The sequence below is a fragment of the Limulus polyphemus genome, unplaced genomic scaffold (assembly GCF_000517525.1).
Source record: "Limulus polyphemus unplaced genomic scaffold, Limulus_polyphemus-2.1.2 Scaffold745, whole genome shotgun sequence".
Taxonomy (NCBI): domain Eukaryota; kingdom Metazoa; phylum Arthropoda; class Merostomata; order Xiphosura; family Limulidae; genus Limulus; species Limulus polyphemus.
The window spans coordinates 330,225-356,174 of NW_013666355.1; the positions used below are offsets into that span (position 1 = coordinate 330,225).

The 25,950-nt window shown below is 30.1% G+C and overlaps 1 protein-coding gene across 6 annotated transcripts; it reads right to left on the bottom strand.

Moving 5' to 3' along the window:
- Positions 1-7,237: 7,237 nt before the first annotated feature.
- On the bottom strand, positions 7,238-25,645 carry LOC106460303 (cyclic AMP-dependent transcription factor ATF-1-like). Of its 6 annotated transcripts, none has more exons than XM_022387001.1 (8): positions 25,353-25,490; positions 23,189-23,319; positions 17,307-17,483; positions 15,399-15,479; positions 13,540-13,864; positions 13,029-13,184; positions 8,637-8,808; positions 7,238-7,826 (listed from the first exon to the last, which is right to left on the bottom strand). In XM_022387001.1, the coding sequence occupies exons 3-8, from the start codon at positions 17,379-17,381 to the stop codon at positions 7,682-7,684; spliced, it is 954 nt and encodes a 317-aa protein (XP_022242709.1). In that variant the 5' UTR covers positions 17,382-17,483; positions 23,189-23,319; positions 25,353-25,490; the 3' UTR covers positions 7,238-7,681. The 6 variants fall into 6 exon arrangements, with proteins under 6 accessions (XP_022242709.1, XP_022242708.1, XP_013775450.1 ...); XM_022387000.1 differs by having other exon boundaries at positions 23,189-23,335; positions 25,353-25,489; XM_013919996.2 differs by lacking the exon at positions 23,189-23,319 and having other exon boundaries at positions 25,353-25,645.
- Between the last annotated feature and the right edge of the window lie 305 nt (positions 25,646-25,950).

Sequence of the window (25,950 nt, forward strand, 5' to 3'; positions counted from 1 at the left end):
AAGAAGGGAGCAAGTTGTACGTGGGGAAAAAAACGCGCCTGATTTAACATCATGAAAATTAAACCTTATTTTCAATAAGCAATCCTGAAAAATATTTGGGGGTGCTTAACTTTTTTCCAGGTGTATATATATTAATATCAAAAAAGCAACATACTATTTGTTAATAAGCATTCTTGGTTAATTTTAAGGCTGGTGTAAGGTGAACACAAGTTTTTCACAAGACACCTAATTCTTTCCACAGAAACTTCCTTCAATATTAACTCTTTTCTTTTTTTGAAGAGCTGTAATGAATTTACTTGCAAAACTATTTAGTGCATGTTAGAAACATGTTATGTTGAAAGGCAATTTTGAAGAGTAATTTAGACATTGTGTAGAGTTCAGTTTAATAGATAATCCACCCACTAAATTTTTTCAAAGCCTTGACTCAATTTTATTTTCTCATCTCTTAATATAAAATGTTAATGTTGGCACTGTAGAACTCAGTAGTTTTGTTACTATGTGAATAAATGTGTTGGTTTGGAATGACATCTTTGTCATTTCGTATTTTACTTGTTCTTGTCTGTAGATAAGTGGGTCTTCCGGTGAGTCAGCTGTAAGTTTACTAGTTTACAACACTAAAATCCAGGGTTTGATACTCTGAGGTGAACAGAGTGCAGGTTATCAATTGTTTAGCTTTGTGCTAAAACAACAATGGATGGATGACAACTATAGCAGGGTGGGAGAATTTAGAATATCCATTATCAAACACCTTGTCAAGGTTCATTCAAATATCTTTTACTATGAAGCACTCAAATATAGAATATAGATTGAACATGAAAATTTGAAAATCTCAGTTGTAAATTACTGTAGAAAGGGGTTAAGTGTTAGAAAAATGGACACAACTAACATCTCATGAACTTAGGTACACACACACAAGCAGCACTAATATAGAAAAAGCCTATTACAGTTAGTTTCATAAATCATGACCAGGGTTGATGTGCACACCGTTTTTGAAAATGTGTTACAATAAAGTTTACCTTTCTACCATTGGAGGGCACAACAACTAGTCAATTCAGTTCAAATAGTGGATTTCCTGTATTTCAAAGTTACACTGACCAACATGCATAAAACTTGTACATATATAGAACTTTAAATCACATTTTTTCATGCAATTATAAATAAATGTGTTAGAAATAAATAGTAAGTTTGTTGCTGTGCCAAGTTGAGAATTTTGGTTAATAAAACATCATTCTAAATTATTTATTTGCCACTTTTTTAAGCACAAAGTTATACAACAAGTTATCTGTGCTGTGTTCACCATGGGTACTGAAACCCAGTTTTCAGCATTATAAGCCTACAGACTTGTCACTGAGCCTTTGGGGAGCATTCCAAATTATAAAAAAAAACACAGTCAATTGTCAGCCAAATTGTTTAAAAAAGGGAAGGAATCTAGCTCACATGTGATATAAACATGCTATGTATATGGTGCATATGCACATTAAGCATTTTTATATTGCTTTGTTTACATAACATTAATTTGTATCCCCCCTGCTACATGGTGTACTTGCTATTTTTTATGTTCAGATGTTGAGAAAACTATGATGGTTTCATCACTAAATGTACATCCAAGCATTTTAAATGATTAGTTCAACATTAGGAATCATGCTTGTGGTAAAATATCATAGTAGTAATACTGTCTGTGGTAAAAAATATTAAATTATCTAATACGTAATCAACACCTAAATACAAGCAAGTTCATTTGAAAAAAACCTTTAAGTTTCCAATAAACTTCTTCAAGAATTGGTTGTCTGTGGCAGTGAATGAACTTTAAAAGCTGTAAGCAGCAGTGAAATTCACAAGAAACTTCATTTGTGGCAGCTTATTAAGCTCGTGTAGTACTGTCCCATTGCTTTTGATAAAATACATTCTAATGGTAGTTAATTGACAATGAATAAACTAATAGCAAAACAATTTAGTAATGCATCCATTTTTATACTATCATGATGACCATCCAGTTTTATTAAAACAATTTGTTTCTTTTTGATGAGCACAAAGCCACACAATGAACTATATGTGATGTGCACAGCACAGGTATTAAAACGTAGCTTTTTAGTGCTTATCACTGGGAGGCTTATTAAAACAAACTAAATCGTCCAGGTATATATAAATATATATATGTGCGTCCAGACACATATCCTAATATTTAATAACGTAACTACTATACTTGGACGTGCTTCATATCAGAGTTTGTAACAACATGCCTCTGGTAAGTCATGCTGTAGCATGTTTAGCTAACTTTGACTGAAAGACACATACCCTAACCTTTAATAACATGACTATTATACTTCAACATGCTTCATATCAGAGTTTGTAACAACATGCCTCTGGTAAGTCATGCTGTAGCATGTTTAGCTAACTTTGACTGAAAGACACATACCCTAACCTTTAATAACATGACTATTATACTTCAACATGCTTCATATCAGAGCTTGTAACAATATGCCTCTGGTCACTCATGCTGCACCATGTTTAGCTACCGCTTCTTCCACGTGCAGGTTTAGATTATCTAATGCATTAGGTAAACCATCACAGATATAGTATTAACATAAAAGCAAGCATCACATTCTTACCATAAATAAATGAATGTTTCATTTCTAATATTGTGAAATTATGAACCAATGTATCATCAGCAGGAACACAATTCCAAGACATCCCTTGGCACTTTCAAACTATATTTCATAAAAACATAATTTCTCTTTTATATGATAATCTTTACATCTATATGTCTAACAATACCCCCATGAGACATAAAATATGCAATAATTAATGGCCACAGGAGTGTACTGTGTGATATTATAAAGATTGCAAGTGAATAAAATGATTTCTGAATACCCATTCCACAGATTACATTCAGTTAAGGAGACATCTCTATTACATATTTTGGTACCTAAACATTTAAACATTAAACTAGATATTTCATAACACATACTTAAAACGTTTAATTTTTTTAAATGGGACACCTCCAATAAGAAGAATAAAATCAAGCCTCCAAATGTCAGTTTAGATGTTATTCATCACATGTTTATTTTATTTAAATAATGAGCAAAATACTTTACAAAAATCAAGTTTTCATGAAAACCTCTTTATGCTGGAATACAAATTAGTAACGAGAATGATTGTTCATAGCTTTTGAACATACAAGTACAGTTAAAAGATATATATTACATTAATTTTTGTTGAAAGTGAGAGAAAAAAAGTACAACAGTAGTTTGAAAATCATATGGATGAAAGACGAAATTAATTCAGAAACAAAGCAAAATTATCTGATTTCACACCAACACCCAAAATTAAAGAAATCACTGAAGAAACAATGTATGAGTTTTTGTAACAGAGCAAGTAACCTTGAACTGGAACAATGGAATATCACAATAAAAAATTTAAATTTCAAGAAGAAAACTAGTCAACTGAATACTAAGATTCTAAAAGACACACACACATACTAATTTATTGTTTAATTAAAGTAAGCTTTTCACTTGCAGTATTTCTAGAGACAAAAATATTTGTAGATATAAAACAAAACTAAATTATCCATGTTTTGAAGATTATCAAATAGAGGAAAAAGAGGTCAACAGTAAATAACACTTGAGTTTTCAATTTACCATTGAAATTGGCAGGAAAGACATAAACTATATATTGAGTATATATTTGTTTATAAAAAGTAGCTGTTCATTTTCAAATCCATCTGAGTCTGTGTAAATGCACAAACATTTTTATAAACGTTACTATTAATGCAAGTAAGTCCACATCCATACCGTTAACCTGACATGTTATTTTGATTTGCTAAAAAAACAATTTGATTGATTGTATTGTATACTTTATTTGAAAACTATACTTTTACATTACAAGATTTTCTTCCATTAAACACCTTTTTTTTTTTAAATCACAGTCATTTTCAAATGCACTTTTTTTTGGCTTAAATATGACACTGAATTTTCTCATTTTTGAATGATTTTCAAAATTTTCTTTTAACCTAGTATAACATTAACTACATACATTAGGATCACTCAGGAGCTAATTTTATATATTCCTTTTTTATTTTTGCAAGTTTTACAGCTTGTTGGGTTTTCAAACTAATAAATTATTCTCTACACTTTTATTTAAAAAATTTACTTTGGTGCAATTTACATTTTGTTATATTTTGGAACTATAAAGTTTTTTTTACTATAACGGTTTCTTACCTTATGTCTTTTTCTTCAACATAATTACACAGTATAAGAGAAATACAATTTTCAGATAATTGGTATTGCCAACTTTATACAAAAAAAACCTTTGATATTCTTCATGATGACCTGGGACCTTACAGCCATCAGATTCAAGCACAAATGTTTTTATTCAAAATTTTAATAGTTTAATTCAAGTACTAATGCACAGAGACAGTACAGACATAAAGATGTAATACTTAACTCACCACCTAAGAATGTGGAAGGTCAAACTACATGCACAAAAACTTTCATGAATTTTTTCTTTTCTGAAAGATTAAGTACTTGACATGTTTAATAAAAATATTATGTTAACTGTAATTATTGAAAGTATGCCATTGTCATATAAAAAGTAGTGTGAAAAAAAAAAAAGATGACAATTTTAAATACAGCTTTCATTTCACACTAAAATTTTTGAACATGAACTACTCCAAAAATTTGAACCACAGTGATGGTGGCTGTAAAACCTTGACTCTTTCAGAGGCATTAAGTAATTGGGAAAAATTATTCTTGTTTATCCTCACCCGAGTACCAACCATGCAAAACTTTTCCCATTATAACACCTGTAGGCAGATAGGAAAAACTGGATGTTTCATAGCACAATTTAACCTAAAATAATGAAATTTGTATGTGAGCAAAATGATCATCAATTGTAAATAAATCATTTAATGACAACTGTAAAAAAGATACTATTCTGGTTGAAACCATCATCATATTTATTGATAATGGAATTCCTCATAACTTTCTTAATGGCTACCCCAACAAATATTATTGTCACATATACAATAATACTGCTTCAAACAAGTTACTTACCTTCATCTTAAGACTTGTCACTTAGGTTATTGGTATAATTACAGAGAATCTAACCCAACTGGAAGTCAGTAACACATATCAAAAAAAGACATAGTAAGGAGAATATCCATTTGAGTTTCTTCTATACAAGATGGATACAACAACAGTTAAGAATAATTTTTTATACAAATATTGATATCATAATCAGCTACTTACTTCAAATATCACATAGCTTCTAATCATCATTCAAAGCCCATTAACGTTTGAAAATCTACATGTACTATAAGTTATAGCAAAACTTAGAAATACTGCTAATCACCAGCATGCTGCATCATACAGTATCGTTTATAAGCTCTTCTTTAAAGAACTGAATAAAGAGAAAACTCATAAGCTACAATCCAACTTATGAAGTAACCTCATTTACTAAACTTCTATGCATATATTATGCCTAAAGTCAGCTGCTGTTCCTATCCTCAAACTCGAAATAACAATATATATATATATATATGTATAAAACTATCTATATTAATGTCTGTGCTTAAATTTTCTTTAATCTTCCCATTATCAAACTCTCAAAAAATCATATATAATCAAAATGGGTTCAGTTTATACCAATTATATTTCAATTAACCATGGAACTTTCAAGAAGGTGACTGAATTATTACTGTTATAACAGATTGTTAATTATTTTTAATATTAAAACAGTATACTTACACTATGAAAAACTTTGAATGTGGGAATATAATGTAGTCATTTTTGTAACCAAAGGTTGAAGAGGGTGAAAGGAAATTAATTATTATAAGAATGATACTGAAATTAACTTACATTATAATGGTAACTGGTAAAATCATGGGTGACATGAAAAGAGAGGTAAAATCATGGGTGACAGAGAGGGCAAAAATTATCTGTATTGTAGTGAAGAAAAAATATATGAAAAGTTTGAACATTTACCTACAAGAGTGGATACTGCAAAAAAATTATCCATAGAACTGCAAATTAAAAGAAGTTTTTTTCTTTAAATATAAGCTCTCACTTAATCAAAGATGGATAATACTATCAATAATATGTGAAGCACCACATTCTCTTTTCAACTGCTCTAGTAGCTAATTGATGAATAGTGTTCATTTGTATGAAATCATAAGTGACTGCAGGGATTCATGGTTCTTCACCCCACATAGTGCAAAGATACATATAATTTTTCTCTGTTATGTTTCAATTATAAAAGACAAAGAGTTGAAGCACTAAGAAGTTCTTGAAATATCAAGATATTTTGTTAAATCATTCCTGTGGTGTGTGTGTTTGACAAAGCACTTATTTCAATTTTTTTCTGATTAATTCATTATTTTATTAAATATATGAAATTTGATGGGCATCATACTGTATAAAGCTTTGTAACAGTTCAAGTGTAATGAGAACAAACTTAATGACACAGCAGAGATGAAACTGTGTAAATTATGAACATAGTAAGCTAGTATAGTCTGGGCTCCTCTGATATTGTTTTGGTGAAGTTTTTACAGTTATACATATGAACCATGCAATGACAAAATACTTACTGGTGTAATCACTCAATTTGTTTAGCCAACACACCTAAATATTGTATTAAGTAATTTAGTTTATGACACAAAAGTCTTGGCTAGAGTCAGACAAAAGAAAAAAACAAACAACAATTCAATAGAGAAATCAATTCAGACTATCATTACCTATAGATAAAGGTTTATGCAAATGTCAAATAAATTTTATATCTATGCAATAAATACTCATTTCTTAACAAAAACAAAATATTTATGATACACATGATCAGACACTAAAATGCTGCATCCTTTCACAAAACACTTTTTATGGACATAAATACAAAACTTTTATGAAATATTAGATATAGTAATAAGGTGAAAAAAGAAATCTTACAAGACCCTTCAGCTACAGTCTTTCAATCAAGGATCTTAAAACTACTGAAACAAAATTTAGTCAATCTTTAGACTATTGTTATTTTTTGATACCATGTATTCCCTAACTCAATAACATGATAAAGCAAAAATATAAAACTTGTGTGAATTAAATAACTAAAAAAAAAACATGGCATACCTGTGAAATTGTTCTCTGCTAGTCTTGAACAAGTCATAAAATTAAAAAGAAGAAAATAAAATGAAATAAGAAAAACAAAACAATTTTAATAATGTATGTGTGTGTATATATATACTACACACACACACATATATATATATATACTATAGGAAAAAAAACACTGGGAAGGTATCAAACAACACAACAAAACCAAAAATAAACTAACAGAAGGATTCTTTTTGTATAAGTGGTGTTAAATCAAATGTATCCGTCTACTTGTTCACAAGCACACACACGTTTTAGGTGTGACAAGATATATAAAACAGCAAGTATTTATGATTACAACACAAAGAACTGTGTCGTTTCACATTTCTGCTTATTTAACATTAATATTCAACATGTCATGGCCCTCAGCTCATCAGCCAACAGTGTAGACAGGTAAATGTACCAAGTCTCCATCTACCTACAATAACTCTCTCTCTCATCATCTTATACTTCCAAACTACCCTGTAAGCAACTCCACAATTTCATGCCCAAAGCAGCAAGGTGGAGGTCTGGTTAAATCACAGTAGAGGTTGATAAGCAAAGCTTCATTCATTCTTCTGACAATACAGTTCCTTCAGAGATTTTAGTTCCTCAATGAGAGCCTTGTTCTGATTCTCTAGGACAGCCACTCTGTTTTCTAAACACTTAATATACTCTTTCTTCTTTCTTCGACATTCTTTTGCTGCTTCCCTATATAAGAAAAAAGGATGGTATTCTACACTTTATCATACCTTTGTAATGATGCTTATCAAGACAACTGAACTTAACTTTGACTGGAAATAGAGTTATTATATTCCTGCTCCTAGAGAGAGAGAGAGAAAGAAAAAACAAACAGAATGGATGAGAAGATGAGATACTGCATCTTCATACTTGAACAACAGTGAAAAAAACTTTTAATACTTGGTGATGCCATTAAGTTTTCAAGGATTTGACCATTACCTAAAAGCTAAATGACTTTGGTAAATTACTCTTACTTGTAAAGGTTTTGCTACATTTAACCTTTGATTTTGAAAGTTCAACTTGGTGAGAAAACACAGAATGAAAGAATAATATTTTGTTTATAATTTAAAATTTTATTATGTTTTTCTGCATATGTTGCTCGTTTTCTGCTTTTCTTTACTGGTGGCACAATGATTATTATATGTAAAACCAACAAACGAAGATAATGTTGACAACAATGGAATACAAGTTAAACTGATAAAATACATGATTCTTTGTCTTAATTTCTTTCTACAGAATTTTTTAAATGAGTTTTGAAAACTATCTTAGAATGAAGTTATCTCTTAAATTTATTTTCTAAGTTTTATGACACTGAAAACTTTCTTTTTTGAACAACTTTTAGCTACTTTATTATAATTTTGTATCATGTTTTAACTATCCTTAATAATTCTAGTCCCTTGAAACACAACTACATTAGGTGAACCAGGTACAACTAGACTAACCTTTAAAAATGAATATTGTATTATATGTAAGCTACTGCTAAGTTGTAAAATAACTAACCTATTCTTTAGAAGCCTGAGCTCTCTTCGTCGTGATGTCTCTTCTGCTAACTGTTGGGGATTCTGGATAGTAGTAGCTGGTGTCATGACAACACTCTGTGGAAGTCCAGTGTTTGTAGTCATGCCTGCTGTCCTGATCTGATAGGCCTGAAGGTCAGTTGCTGACAAAGTGACTGAATTTCATGGCAGAAAAAAAACAAAGCAACCAAATTTTACACTACAGTAAAACATTAATAGTTATCTACCTAAAATGAAATAAATCATTATAACTTTAAAAATCAAAACTCATAAATCACAAAATTTAAAAGCATACAATGACAGTGTACTCTATTAAATTTCTAACAACTGTTTTTATTTAATACTACTTTTTGTAGAGCTTATAAAAAAGGTTATGCTAAGTTTTACTTTCACAATAACTTATTATTAACAGATAACTCATGCTTTAATAATTATAAGAAGCATTAAGCAATCTATGACATCAGAAATATTAAAATAAAAACATATATTTTTTCTCAACTTTCCCTTTCTCATATACATTGCACATTTTACATTACCTTTTACATCAATTTACAGCTTTATAACAAAATATGAATTCAAAATATAATTTTTTAGTTTTTAAAACTCTTATGTTTCAAAATGTTCTTAATAACATACATTATACAGTTTATATATACATTAAAAAGTAAACAAAAGAGTAAGATACCATGCTGATCTGTAGCTAAACTATGACCTTGAATACAATTCTCATTCAAGCATAAACAAATCAAATTAATAAAAAAAAACATAACAATTTGCTTTATTTTGTATTGATTTCAACTTCTTCAGCAAAGAGCTCATGTTAACAAATTATTATGAAATATATGTAGAACATATACTAGTAATAAATATGAATTTTTTCCTCAGGATTTCAAACAATTCATATCCTTGTCTTGCAGATTATTTTTTTAATTTGCTGTTTAAATTGAATCTTTATGCATGTAGTTAAAAAATTTTTTTGCAGGAAAGATTAGGGAAATTCTTAATAGACAGCAGCCAACTCACCCTTAATTTCTGCATCAAAACAAAACTGCTCTACATTTGACCACATACGTTAAAATGATATTCAAAAAACAGTTACATGTGCAGAGAAAAGGGCTGCAAGCACTGTCAAATGAATGTTGTGACTGAGAAACTGTCTTATGAAAATGCCAGAAATATAGTTTTTTCTAAATGTAGACTCACACACACAATATCTTTATATTATGGAAACATGATCAACGATGTTTCTCTACTTACTAATATTTCTACAAAAATATCAACACAAATTTTTACTGATCCAATAACTAAAATTACAGATCACAATACTAAGACACAAACTAAGTCAATAATTTCAAAAGGATAAATTTCACCACTACATATTTATCATGTGTTGAAAAGTTACACAAATTAATTTAATACTTTGTCTATTAAACCTCTATTTACCTAAGTCTACATGTATGTGTTAATTTCTTTTTAATCCCACATAATCTATGAAAATTAAAGTTTTATTCTCAAATAACATTTGTCATACATGATGTTTTCCTGTATAATGAATGCTATTCTACAGCAGTTTTCTCTAGAAATGCTAAAAATATAGCACTTTAAACAAAAACTTGTTGACAGTTCATCAATGACATTTATCTGAACTCTTATACTTTTCCAAATTGTCTAGTTATTTCTCTGGGGAAAACCACAAATATTACGTATGTCATGATTAAAGGAAACTCAGTGACTAAACCACAAGATGCTCTCCCCCAGTGGCACAGCAGTATGTCTATAGACTTGTACTGCTAGAAACCAGGTTTTTATACCCATGGTGGGCAGAGCACAGATAGCCCTTTGTGTAGCTTTGTGCTTAACAACAACAACATACCACAAGAAACCTAATCCTGTTAGTAATCATGATTTGAAGTGTCTAATTTATTTTGTGTCACTATTGTACACACACACACACACAGTTTTTTTTAACTTTTGGTAGAATGATGAACAGTTACTGTTTAACATTTTCCTGCCTATACTTTTCTGTGAATGTATATGTCACATTATAAGATGATGTTCGTAAAACTGAGCTTTTTATGTCTTACAAAATCATCAGCAAAATATATAACCTTTAAAATTTCTTTTAATAGAAACTTCACATCACATATTTAAGAAAATACAAATAATTTTGCAAATATTAAGACTAATTTCGTATTTCTGCTTTTAAAATGTCAACCCAGACTAGTGGGTAGAAACCAAGTTTAAATACTAGCTCCACCACATAAAAAATGCATTCCTCCTCAGTATTCCTCTTGATGCAACCAGAATGTAAGGTGTTAATGAATCAGTTGGAAGAAGAAGGGAAATATCATGGTATAAGTTACTAACCATATTTAGGATTAGATTCAGGTTCCCACAACTTAACAGTACTTTGCTTGGGTCTATATAAAACATCCCAAAAGGATTTTTGTAGTATAATTAGATTAGTAGTTTCAATTAATTTTTCTCAATATTTGTAAACTGTAAAACACCAACAACATGATTCAAACATTTTTTAAATGATGATTTAGGCTGTGTTTTGATGATAAGGAGAGGCTGATTATGGACGGTCTGAAGACAGGTTACACAGGTTATTTGAAACATTGTCACTCATCAACTTTCTCTTTCAGATTATTCAGTGTTTCAATAATCAATCTTCTCTCATATTTCAAATATCTTCTGCTAGAGATAATTACGTAATACTCTGTATATTAATGAAAATTAAATAAAATTCATTCTTTTTGGAACTTTGAAACAAAGTCTCTGACACTAGTTTGAGGCACATCCATGTACCCTCATTGGTTGAATAGTGTTTCACAAAGAGGTTCATTAAAAGAAAATAGAAAACAAGGTGTCTATAAACCTCCATGCTAGTCATGTTATAAAATTTACATTGGTGAAGCATAAAGAAATACAAACACAAGAATTGCAGGACATAAAAAGAAATGTTAAGATCAGAAATAGAAATAACTCAATTTTCCTATATGTATACGAGAGTTTTTATCGATACCATATACTGGAAGTCATCCAATCTTACCTATAAAACACAGAATTACATAAAATGAAAAACTGCTGAAAGCTGTGTGATCAATATCAAATTAAACATCAAATTTTGGAGATCAATTCAGGCTAAACTGTTATTTTTTATTTCAACACATGCATCCTACAAGGAATAAGGGATCAAACTTCAACACATAAGCTTTGTGCTGGAATGAATCTATCTTTCACTGTGAGACACCACCTGGCAGAAAAGGATGTGTGAATGTGCTTAAACTAATATCAGAGTCTCTGTGTCAAAGTTCAGAAAAAGTTTAGTTCAATCTTCCACTAGCCCAGAATGGAGGATCCATGTGGGTCACTCAGGATGGTTCCAAATTTTACAAAACGTTTCTTCTTACAATATCACACACATCTATAAGTGTACAAATAATTCATGCTTTTGCATTAGTGAAATATTTAAAATCTTACTTTAATGGTCCCCTTATGTGACAATCAGATTACAATCACACAGATTGCTTTTAAGATGTGTTTTTTGGTGTGCAAGTAAATACAGTTAACATTTTACATTTCTTTAAGAATACTAAAATTACAGGAGCCACTAGAACATTATGCATATCAGCATGGATGTGTTATATAACACATCCTGATTGAAGACATATTTAAATAAACATTGTACATTATTTACAAAGGTAATTTAAATGAAACATTTTTAACATTACTTCATCAGTATTTGTTTATTTTATTATATGTTTTATTTATTTCTTTACAAATTAAAAGGTTTTAAAATTTTATGTTCCTGGCTTTATTGTCCCTGCAGGATTTATAAAAGCAGGCTATGATTCTATGGGATACAGTGGAATGAAACTAATAAAAACCATTTATATCTTTTTGGTTGTGCAAGGACATAATAATTGACACATGTATAATTGAATAATAAAAAAAAAAGACTCCTAACTTTGTAAGATAGATAAAATCACATCAGAACAAATATGAGACCACTAATTACACTATTCTGCTAGCATATACATAATACAGAAGACACAATTTTTCTAAATGTGCTATAACAGAGAACAAAGTAATATTGCACACTGTTTTTACCTACAAGAAAAGTTTACAAAGCTGAATCAACTTTAATTCTCAATACAACTTGTTATTTCTATTTATGTTATAAATGTCTGGGTTGGAAATCATTAGGAAATATGTGAAACAATTAAAGTTAAAACAAGAAAGGAATACATATGATGATTGATTTTTCTTAAACACATGTGAAAAGATTATGACATTTAAGCATAACTTAGAGTGACATAAAAAAAAAGAACTCAAAAGAAAAAAAGATTTAAAAGTAACTGTTCCTCACCTGGCACTAAGAACTGTTGGCCATCTTGTCCTTGGGCATATTGAACAATAGTTCCTGTGGCTGCAGTGCCTGCATTGGTCATAGTTAATGTTTGAAGCCCTTGAAGACTGCTATCTTGTGAGCCTGTAGCCAGCTGAATAGCCGAAGCTGGAACCACTTTAAGAATTTACAGAAATAAAATCAATGTTAGATGCTGTTTTTGTTTCTTTACCAATGTCATTTTCTTGTCTTAAGATCTTAAATTACAGCTATCGATGTAGACATAAGAAAGCTTAGTATAATTTTATAAAACTAGCATTATCACAGTATTGTAGAATCCAGATAAATAGTAACACCAAAAGCATTAGTAGTCAGGGATCAGTAACAGTATCGATTGCTTATCCTAGTAATTAAACGTAAAAATAGATTTAATTATTTAGTAATCTTTCACCATGACATTCCAGTGAGTAATTTTTATACCAGTGATGTCACTTGCAATAGCTAATTCTACCCATTCCCTGAATTAACTTACCCTTCAACAAACCTTGGGCAGTATGGTACTGTGTTCCTGCCACTGTGATGGTATTTGATGCCATTGCATTACTGTTGTCCGACTCCTGACTACTACTGTCACCTCCCGTTCCACTTTCTTCTTTTACTTCAACACTGGAGCCAACTCCAAGAGAAATCATGGGTCCTTGAGGTTCTGTAGATGAAAGCTCATTCAGAATTTTCCGATAGGAAGGACGCCTTGCTAGGATTTCTCGTCTTTTCCTGGATTCATCTTCTCCAGTACCTAGAGCAAGTGTTATTCCATCCCCCTCACTACCATCACCTTTGGTGGTTGTTGTTATAAGCTACAAGATCACAAGTATAGAATATAAATAATTAAGTTTGCCTTTATAAAATATGTAATTACACTCTACTTTAAAGCTTTGCAAAATTAGTATAAGGCTTTTTCTGACAGAAACATACAAGTGAAGTAAATAAAAAATTACCTACACAATTATTAACTCAACTACCTTTTAATATTTACACATAAGATAATTGTGTACAAGGTACAATCTCATAAGAAATATATTATCTTTAAATACATCAGACAAACATACTTAAAAATCTGTAATAACAGAGAATCATTACACATGAAATAAGCAAAGGAGACAATATTTGACAATTTAATAAAACATCTTAAAAGTCCTTATTGCAAATTAATAGAAATTCATATAGTATAAGTATAACTAGGGTATTTCTGCATAACCAAATATATACTGAAGATAGCTTTAAGTAATCACTGACTAAGTACAAAATATTATAAGTCTCAGTATTTCATGTAGAGAAATAAAGCAAAATAAATGAAATAGCTCTTCTGACAGGAAGTTGAAATTACTGTAATAAATTTTTAAACTGGATGAAAAAAGAAAACATTATGAATAAAAAAGGAACAATATTTTTATGAATGAACTGACATACATTTCTTAATGACTGTGAGTTGATTTATTTGAATATATAAAACATCTAAATCATAACAAATCTGTGTAAATCAGATAAGCAAAAATAAATATTTTTGTACATTTAATTCAGCAAACTATTTTGTAGATTAAAAGAAGCAAAGTTAACATATTTGTTACTTCCTGATTACTGGATGCTTCTTTGAAGGATAGTACTTGCCAGATGAGTTTGACTTCCTTAAGAGGAACACCCAGTACATGGAAGATTATGCTTTCCATAACCAGCTGGATCCTTAGTGAATTTTACTTGTTATTTGTCAGATGATTTTAAGCATCGAAGTGGGTATCCCTAGTAGGATATGAATTACACTAAGTCTAAAATAAGCCTCTCCAAATTTCCTTGGTTCTTAGTCAATTTAAACTACTAACTGCAAAATTACTTTCATTTACCCAGGAGGGAGAAGAACTCCAGTAAAGAAGATATTAATGAACAGAAAAAAAGAAAACATTGTTAAGCTATCATTTACTAATTTCCTAACATCTTTTGAAAAGAATCCTCATATTTTATAATTTGGTTAGTAACCGATATCCTTATTAACTGAATTACCATACAAATAAAATTAATCAAATTTCAAAGTTATTTGTAAAATTTTGAAAGGAAAATCCTATTATCATACTTGCAAAACATGATAAAAACTGAATGTAAAGCATGTACCCCTAAGGTGTAACATTATAAAAATTCCATGATTATCAAGTCCTTCAATCATTTTCATTTCAATGTAACACTTGCATATCAGACTTTTGTATATGATATAGTGTATGCACAAGGTAATAATAATTAATAGTTTAATATTACAGTTTCATTTCAACATGTACTCATATATCTATGCGAGATAACTGCTATTATATTCCTCAACCTTCTATCAAATCAAACAAGACGTACTTGAACAGGATGAACCCCTCCATCTCCTTCAGTGCTGTGAATCACTGATCCCTTGTTCAACAGAATCACATTTTTTCCAAACTATAAGACAAAATATACAAATTATTTTTTTACATAACATTCAAAATCATGAAATGGTGTAAGTCTACAATTAAATCAAACAATACTATTCATGTTCAAATAACATGCATTATGTTTCAGAGTAAGTATTTAAATTCAAGGGTTTCTCTAATCTGGGTACATAAATGACTCAAACTTTTATTTATTCATCCGTGGTTATGAAAACAATACATACCACTCACTTAGCTTTGAGGTCTTACATGATTTAGTTATTAACCAAATGTGCATGAGTTCAGTCCAATGGATTGACCCCATATTGGTGAAGGAATGTTGACTATAATTCCATATTTCTTTCCTGTATCTAAACAAAATGTGGCAAGCTTTTAGTAAATGTACATGTCTGTTGTGCATACAAAATCAGATGTGTCACAAAAAGTATTTGTACTCAAGATATGTCTGTGAATAGACAAAGTAACTCTGATTCAGACTCTAACAAGTTGGAGTGCAAGGTTCATGTGAAGAATCAAAATACGTTTGTCCATCATACAGTTTACATACTGCATTTGCATAATCTCTAGAACCTCTGAAATGCATATCTAGCTTTTTTTAGCCACAGCACAGTGGCTCATAGAATGGTTCTGAGGCTTTGAAGTACAAACTTTTAGCTAAAATCAGTCAAGAGATATAATTACAGTTTTGGACTCAGGAGGTCAAACCCTTTCGATTGATGCTTCGACCACACCCAAGGTCTATTAGGTTAATTTACTCTAATCCCACCTTAAATAATTTCAATTTGAGGGTAGGCTGGTAGAGATCCTGATGAGTAATAAAATTGAATGGGTATATGCAAGCCCCAGACTTGGTATTGCTGGCACACAAAAATATAGCTAATAAAAAGGTAAAAGCAGGTCTTATAAATTAATCTACTCTAATCCTGCCTAAAAGAATTTAAATTGCTGCAGCTATTAATAATTCTCTCTTGTTTTTAATATCCCTGTATATGGTATCTGGTATTTACTTTTTTCCACCACAAAATGTTACTAAATCAGCAATATAGGGCAAAATAAATAGTTGAGAACTCTGACAGCAACTAAAAAATACCATATTAAATGGCACTCTGTAAAAGGTCATGGCATGCGCACTTTGAGCCCCACCAGTGCAAATAGAGTTAATTTCACAATTTTATTAGAATTATTTCAAAACATTTTATGATAAAAAAAACAAATACCCGAATATCATAATATATATATATATATATATGATAATGTAGAAAAACATTTAATTAGTAATATGGAAATTCAGGTGTATCTTGACCTTGGAAGGATGACAAATTAGGTCCTTCAAAGGTGAAGATTAAAATCTGAGACCCCTAAATATAATCTATTTATTAAATGTTAACTTCAAAACGATTTTAACTGGAAAAATATAGTAATTTGCCAAAACAAACTGCATGATACAGCAGTCAAGCTGTAAATGTAACTTATTACAACATATAAAATAAAACTGCTAAACAAAACACAATAAAAAAAATGAGCTCAATGAAATTTTTTACTGTTATTAACAGTCTAGTGAAATTGATATTTAAATGTCCTATCTTCTTTAGTAATTAATTTAGATTTTCAAAGTTAATGTTTATGAGCTTAGTCCTCTGAATGAAACAATGTTTTAAAACTTATTAAATACATGTAACATTATTACTTTTGATAATTATTTTTTTTAAAAAAAGCTTTAGTCTAAAATATATTACTATTTATCAATCTCAGAAAATTTATAAACAAATCCAGTTAAAGCAGCACTATAAAATCAAATTACACGGAACTGATTAAAAAGTTTAAACAGTTTTATTACCGACTGAAGTCCAGTTCCTCCTGGTGCTTGTATTACAGACTGCTGGTTAGGCTGAATAACAGATTGCACATACATTGGTTGAGTACCACTAGGAATAGAAACATGAACAATGGATACAGCACCTCCGGGTTGAGGTACAGCTATGGCTTGTGTTGTTGAGGATACTGTTGTAACAACCTGCATTAATATTAAAGTTGTCAGAAATAGTTTCAGGTATACAACAACAAGCTAATATGCATTACAGAAAAGTCAAAAGTCTAAAATAGCTCTTTCAACATCTTATCAAAAAGATGTTTCTTCTTTATAAAATTGTCAGAAAAAAAAAAGGGAAGAGTAATTTTTTAAACTTAATTATTTTTATTTTCATTGCAAGCTGTATATTAAACAAGGAAAAAAATCTTAGTGAATAGAAATTTAGAATGTTTATAAAAAAAATAAAAATTATAATAACACATCTAACTGGAAAATAAACACTAAAGTGTTAATACCATTAATGTTAAACAGGGTTTTGTTTAACCTCTACAGTGTTAGATGAGTCTTGAAACAATTTTATATATCCACTTGTGGTATTCTTATGTAAAGAATTAAACATAGATAAGTCAAATCACAATAACTAGTGGAACACTAAGTTTTAGCTGGCATTGAACCACTGATGTCTGAGGCCAAATTGTTTCAGTTTAGGAACTGATACATGTTGGAGATTAACTTTAAAGTATAAAACACAAAAATAAAAATAGGATAAGTGATGCAATATGAGGAAGAAAACAAAAAATGTTGTATACATGAACAAAGTTGAACTTAAAATAATACCATTTACTTAACTAATTATTTCATATCAACAAATGGAAAAATCACTTCATGCGACCTAAATATGGTTCCTGCGTAGAATGCTTAGGGTTTCCTACAAAGACCAGAAAACAAATGAAGAAGTTCTACAACAAGCAGAAACAAAAATAACACTGATAACGAAAGTACAAAAAAGACAAGTAGCATTCTATGGTCATGTGATGAGGAGAAAGAGGATGGAACACTTGGTTATAACTGGGAAATTTGTGGGGAAAAGAAGTAGAGATAGACAGTGAGAGAAGATCCTGGACAGTTTAACAATTTGGCTACACAAAGAGAGAGTGACTGATGTAATCACAAGTGCCTGGGTCCGGGAAAGGTAGAGGGACATGATTGCCTATGCTATAAAGCACAGCACTTGATGATGATTTCATATCAAACCTAACAGTAGATGAACTGGGCTTTACTGCATGAACAGAAATGGACTGATGAGCAAGACAAGACTGACTCTATTACAAATATTGAAACACACACATGTCCAGTCAGAATATAATGAAATGATGCTTCTCTAACTAATCAAACACAAGACTGGAAAATGACCACTTTGTATTCTTATGGTAAAGTTGGGCTAGCAAAATGTGAAGTTCACATTCCAATAATTTCCAGTCCAGAAATATCATAATAACAAAGTTATAATATAAGGCCAAGACTGGTGCCATACATGGAGAAATATTGAAATCTTAAGGTACAGGTTTACAGTGGCCAAGACTGAACTGTTGCAGACAACTGAAGTCTGGAAATATTACATACATTTTTAATATTATACAAATACAGTTAAAGAAGCACTAGAAGATATGATATCCATGGCTTATCACATGCATCAGACGAGAAAGTAAAAAATGTTCCTGCAATAAAATCTGGTAGCCCAGTACAAATTAAATGTGACATCTGCAAAAAAAAAAAAAAGGACTAAAAACAAATACATGTTTGTCACTGATCCTACAAAATACATGTTATAAAAGGTACAACAACTTGTTCATTTCTGGACTGATGCTGTGTAAATCAAATTCATCTATCCAAATGTATATACCAGTACCACAATTACAAGACCATTTTTACATTTATTATCTCCAATACATGAAAATAAACTAATACTTTCTTTTTGATTTATTATATAACGAAAAACAACATACAGAAAATGTGTTACTTTCTCATTCAACATGAAAAAGCTTTTTATGCACCATTATCTGGATGTATTCTCACAATGTAAACCTGGTATCACATTATTACAATTACAGCATTGATGAAATCTACCACAATGAGATTTGTTTACAAAGTTAAATCAATCTGGTTAACAAAATGTTAACTGTGATTTAAACAAAAGTTTTATTGTTTAATGGTAAATATATTTGAAAGAAACAAAATGTATATATACATTATTATACAGTGGCATCGTGAAAGGCAATAAAACAAATGATAAAAATGTCCAGTCACAATTGTAAGAAGTTACACACAAAAATGTGTGTCATGCTGTAAAAACATTAAAAATTATAATCACAAACTTGTAAGTGTACAACTTGTGATGAATGTAAACAAAAATAGATATCCAGATCTCACAACTCTGAATCTTTGCTGAATTACATATCCAACCTTTTTTCTGTTTTCTTTTAAACTTCAATCCATTAAATGCACAATAATCAATCTTCAATTCTATGTTTCATGACAAATCATGAAATATACTATATACAGTACGCTTGTACCCATCTATTTAAAATATCACTTGGGTCAATAATGGCAGTTGTTTGCAAGTCACAATTAACAAGTAGTCCTATCTATCATCCATCATAGTTGACTGAAGTCTTGTTTTCATTAGTTTCATCTTACCAAGGGATCTTTTTAGTTTCAGCTGAAGTTACTTGCCTACTCATGAGACTTAATAGGTCTGTGCATAATTTATGTCTTGCTGGTAAAGGAATAAAGAGAAAACACTTAACGAGTCAGGAAAGGCTAATTAAAGTACAGGTAGAGTATAACATGATAAATAACTGTAAAGTATTTTTTTTTTTGCCAAATGGTTTTGGAGTAATTCAAACACCACACGATTAGGTAAAATTAAAGCTCATTTCTTGATTATTTTTGAATTTTCAAAAACCTCAACTATTGCTGAAAGGTGACTTGGTATAACCAGTGTCACGGACTAAACATCACAACATTCAAAACATTTACCGACATGGTAGTGCAAAGTTAGTTTTTACCAAGTGGTTTTTGCAGTTCGGTAAAAATATACACCTCCTATTTTGGATTTTCAAATTTTAACTGCGAGTAATAAAAGAGGCCTTCCTTAAACTTTGAGCTATAGGCTGAATAAAAGAATAATACAATGATAAATAACAATCCAATGCATATTTTCTTGTTAACAAATATTTTCACATTTGATAAAATATTAAACTTTAAAGCAAAATAGAAAACAATGCAAAGTGAAGTTTTCTTGTTTTCTCAAATCAGTATACCACATGTCACAACATTCAATGAAATTTAGTTTATTTATTCTTGCTATTCTTTAAAAACTGTAAAGCTCAAATTTTACTGAATGACTTTTGATCAGCCACATTCAACAGAATAAGCAATTTCACTGGGAGGGTTTCATTTCCCTTTAACCTCAGACTACCACCACCATGATGCCACTGTCTATCTATATAGATATAGCAGCTTTTTAGGGTATTAAAAATACAAGTATATATATAATTTTTTAATAAAAATTGAAGTTCTTTTTAATAAGATGGTCTAAAAAACCTGAGTTTCAGTTAAAGTTAATAACATTTCTAAAAGTAATTTTTGGATATTGAAACAAACTTTCTAGGCTATTGCTATTTACTGCAAGCCTGCCAATAATTTGTTCACATCTTCATGCACATTACATTTATATATACCAGTCTATATGGGAGTTCCAAAATAAACACATTTCAAATTTTCAAAACAAGGAACTATAGATACAGTGATTACAGAAAGTTATATTTTCCAAAAACTCATAAAAGATCGAAGTCAAAGTTTACTAAACCTAAACTTTGCCACATCTCACAGGACAATCAGCAATCCATGTACATTGAGATTAAAAAACAACATAACACATGCAACAGGAAACATTTCCAAATAATCATTTTCAGCTATATGAATATTTAAAAAAATTTTTAAATGAAAGCAAAGCTAAAAAATCTTTCATCACTCAACAACACAAAGTGACATATACTTCACATGCTTCTAGAATCTGATCATTAGAAACCCGATGTTCAACTAACTCATTTGGAAATGATATTCGTGGCAAATGTGCTATATAAATAATAATAAAAAAAACATACCATATTGCATTACTTACCCCATAATTAACAGAACAGTAACTACCTGTAACATATTAATAACTAAATAAATCAAACCCCCCAAATGCTGACACAATAAAGAATTAAACTATTCACATGTAAAGCATGTTGTTGTGGTATTTTTTTATTTAAAATGTGCATCATGTTTTTCCTTTTAATAATACATGTGTAACCATAACATTTAAGCATATGTACATATTTTCTAAGGGATAATTAAAATGTTTGAACTATGATATCAGTTCACAGCCTGTATTTTATACTCTCTGTCTAATGAAATTTCTGTAGCATACAAGGTTACAAGAGCATTGAAAATAGAAAGAAAACTGTCAGTGTGGTACAAGGACGTGGGAATTAGGGGTGTTTGGTTGCATCCCCCAAGTTGAAGTATGTGGGTGTGATACTGCTTAGAGTGTTAGAAGTGGTGATTCGCACTGTTTTTCATTGCACACACATACATATATATATATCAACATTTCACACCAAGCCACATGAGTGCAAGTTCGTTTTTTAAAGAGTTAAAATTCTGTATGTTTTGCTAGTGTTGCAGTACTATTGCATGATATTCACTAGTAGTTTACTGTGGAAAAATATGGCATCGGCAACTTCAGGAAAACGTTTTTCATAGTACTAATGTTAAAAATAATTATTTAGCTTTGGGTAACCTGTACTGGACATTGTAGAAAAGATGGTAGTTAAAGCATTTTTTACTTAAATACATAACCATGTATTGGTATTAGCTTTGTTTTGTTAACATGTTTCAACAAACTAGCACTCAAATGTGTGGTTTTCATTATATGTTTACTCACATTTTCTTGTTTTCCTATGTCTCTCTGTTTTCATGTGTTGAATATTTTTTATCACATGCATAAATTACCCCTACAGAGAGCAACCAACTCAATACCTACATAAATCCTTTGTATGCCCTGTACACCCACAGAATATTAAGAAATGTTACTATCTGTTTGGTAATATTCATTATTGACTGTATTGAATTTCATATGCAGTAATTTATTCATAGTTTTTAGCTGATAAACGTTGGTTTATGTAGCCCAAGTTGATTATTGATTTATCCAACTTTTTAATTATCTAAAAACAAACAAAATTTCTTTCATAGCATACTAAAGTATTGTTTTGGAGAAACTTCTGACTGAATAAACCACATAAAAGAGGCATTGCATTAGCAAAAACACATAGATTTCACTAAAAGTAAGGTCAAGGTTAACCACTCAAAGGCTTTCCTTCTATTCTTAATTTTACATGTTTTCTTATTAATTACTTATTATTACTCCACACTGACTATACACTGGTGACTGAAATTTTCAGTTATCAATAATTCTCTCATAAAGGTAAAAATATGTTTAAGTAAACTTTCAGAAATCCTTCTTTAATATTAAAAAAATAGATATCTGTGAATACCTTTGGAGAATTCATGAAATAAATCCTGAACAGCCTATATTAAGATGATAAATGATTACAAATTCTTGTAAAAAAATATATAACTGGTAGGTATATTTTCAATTACCTCTCAGTTATTCTTCATAAATTCACTAACAAGCTTCAAGCTGTATTTATATTTTTTCCAGACACTAAGTTACACCAACTAGTAAGTAACTGAAGGTCAAGAATTTAATTAAAATTAGAAAATAAATAAAAAAATTAACAAAATACAGATCTTGTGATTAAATGTTTTCAAGATACAAAATTATAATGGGATGAAATCACCTCTTTATATGATCTTCAGATAATAAGTTGAGAAGATAATAATTCTGTTGCATAGATCCCTTGTTGGGAAATATATACATATATACTGTAACTAGCATCAAGTATATGTTTCTGGATCCTAGCCTTTAGAACTGAAATGAAAGATTGCTAAAAAAAAGTATATGTAAAGCTGTAGTTCAACAGATCAAGTAACCAGTAAGAAAATATAACCATAATTTAATAGCTTTTAGAACTTCTCTTCTCAAAAGCACAAACTAGCACTTTAAAGTTAAGTGTTTTCAAGATATTGGTACAAAAATATAAAAACAATAAAAGGTACCTATTTTCAAAAGGAATAATGTACTATCCCCAAGTTATATGCAAATAACCTGAGATTAAATAAACTTCTTTTTTAACTTTTCTACAACTGATAACGAATAGAGAAGTTGTGTAAAAAGTGACAACGCTATCAGAAAAGTTTATATAATTGTTGGTTTTATATATAGTAGAGATGGCTGATATGGGTATTAATAACTTTTATTTAAAAGCACAAAACAAGCAACAATGTTTTGACCTCCTTAGGTCATCATCAGTAACCTGATGATGACCTAATGAAATCATAATTTTAGTTGTTTTGTGTTTTTAAATAAAAGTTTTTAATACCCATATCAGCCATCTCTATTATACATATTTACTTCAAGTGGGTTCCTCGTAATCATAAATTGTTGGCTTTGCTCTGTGTTACAACTACTTCTGCTTTCCAGATACTGAAGAAACACTAAATTTTTGAGAAAGTTGGTTTAGTTATATCTTATTTAGAGTTACTGGTATAGTTTTCATGTTGTATACACTGTGTTAGTTATGGAAAATTATCCTTCTAAAGATCCTTTCCTACCTAACCTGCTGCAGATATCCTTTCTGGGCTGTTGCAACATACTATGAGAAATAAATTCAGAAGATTGTGTTGTGCAAACTTTCTTGGCCAGACAAGACAGTCACACTACAGATAATAATTGTTTTCTATACATTTTAAACTTGATTAAAATCTGTAAAACTCCACATGAATAAATAGTATTTCTGTCTGTGAAAATGGCAAAACAGTGAAACTGATTATTATGAAAACATTTACAATAACATATTAACATGAACACTGTATAACTACAGTAATGTTTCAAAGAAAACCTTCTTTTCATGATAATGTTCAATTTTGATTTAATGAAACAAAACATATATATAAACTCACACTCCTCAAATTTTAAGATAATGGTTCCCAATCTATGGGACATGTCTCTCTGAGGGGCAATATTGCTGAAATGGAACACGGGGTAACTTAGAACAGCCTTGAATAAACCAATCACTTGGGAAACTAAAATTTTAAGGTGACTGATAATAGCGGTAATAAAATTGATGTATATTATTGGTTTATATATTTTCTCTCTTTGTACTGTTGAAAGGAAAACTGGTGAATAACTCAAGTAAAAGATAGTTGAAGATAATTTTATAAGACGCTTTAAGTTTTTTGTGGGGGGGTGAGATTTTGTGCAAATAAAAAACTCTACATATGTTGTGGGTATTATTAGAAATCAAGTGAATCTTTTGACTCATATTTGAGGAAAAAGAGAGGCATGAGGAAGAATGGTTATACTTAAGTGCCTCTGGATAGAAAAGGTTGAGAACCACTGTGTTAAGATAAAATTTACTACATTCTGTTCATGTGAAATTACTAAAACCGTTACAATGGATAACATAATTACAAGTTACCTAATAACAAGTGTTCATCTTTAAAACACCAATAACAAGAATCACTAAGAGTTAAAATTTTATGTGAATGATACCAAACATACTGATTATTAAAACAACTTACACGTCGCATTATTTAAACAGCAAAACTAGTCTAGTAATATGTTATAAGTTGTGCTTTTAAAACTTGGTTCCTTTGAAATTCAGTGTACTTGTAAATAGTTTTGAGTGAATACATCCTATTTTAAGAAATTCTCATATACATCAGTAATTCTGTACAATGTTACATAAACACAAATGTTATTAGAATTACAACTCCTGATGTGTTGCATGGCTCAATATACTATGTACAGAGAACAATTTTAACACAAGCTAACGGGACTGCGGAAGGAAAACAGAAATCAGGCAAATAGAAAAACAACCATTCGAACACATGAATACCCACATTCTTTTCTGAGGCACGTGACATAAGCAGTATTGTCCCATTGCTTCTGACCTGTGTACCAGGGGCAAGGGAGCTTGCTGAAACTACTCCTGCAGGTCGACCCCCTCCACTGCAGACTACTGGCTGGATAGGAGATGCTGTAGCCCGTTCCATGGTTGGTTGTGATGATGTAATCCCAGCAGAATTCTGTTCTTCAACTAAAGTGTCCATGGCATTCTGTAAATGGCTAGGCTACATTAAATAACTTGACAATAATCTGACATTTACTGATCAAAATTGGCAAGTACACTTTCTAAATTACTTACATAAAAATGTTTTTGTTCAAACAAGGTGGATATGCATTCAGTAACATAAATGTCAAGAATAAAATGGTAGCTACAAGACAGAAAAGCTAAGAATCACTAATATATCAGCTTTATGATTAATGCTCTTTTTTTATAAAAGAGAGGGGAAAAAAAGGAGTAAATACATATACACAGAAATTAAATATCAATTGCAAAACATTCAGATTGACAATTAGTGTGAAGTTAAATATGTCCACATTAGAGCTGTAAAATACTTTAATTAAAAACATATACCTTTCAATTTTTTAATTCAC

What these genes read in the sequence shown, in the direction of transcription:
- LOC106460303 (XM_013919996.2), bottom strand. Translation starts at nt 25,562, where the DNA reads ATGGACACTTTAGTTGAAGAACAGAATTCTGCTGGGATTACATCATCA. An exon ending in GAGGAACTGGACTTCAGTCG is followed by an intron (nt 15,480 to 17,306) that starts GTAATAAAACTG and finishes TTTGTCTTATAG; the next exon opens with TTTGGAAAAAATGTGATTCT. An exon ending in GAGGGGTTCATCCTGTTCAA is followed by an intron (nt 13,865 to 15,398) that starts GTACGTCTTGTT and finishes GTGATCTTGTAG; the next exon opens with CTTATAACAACAACCACCAA.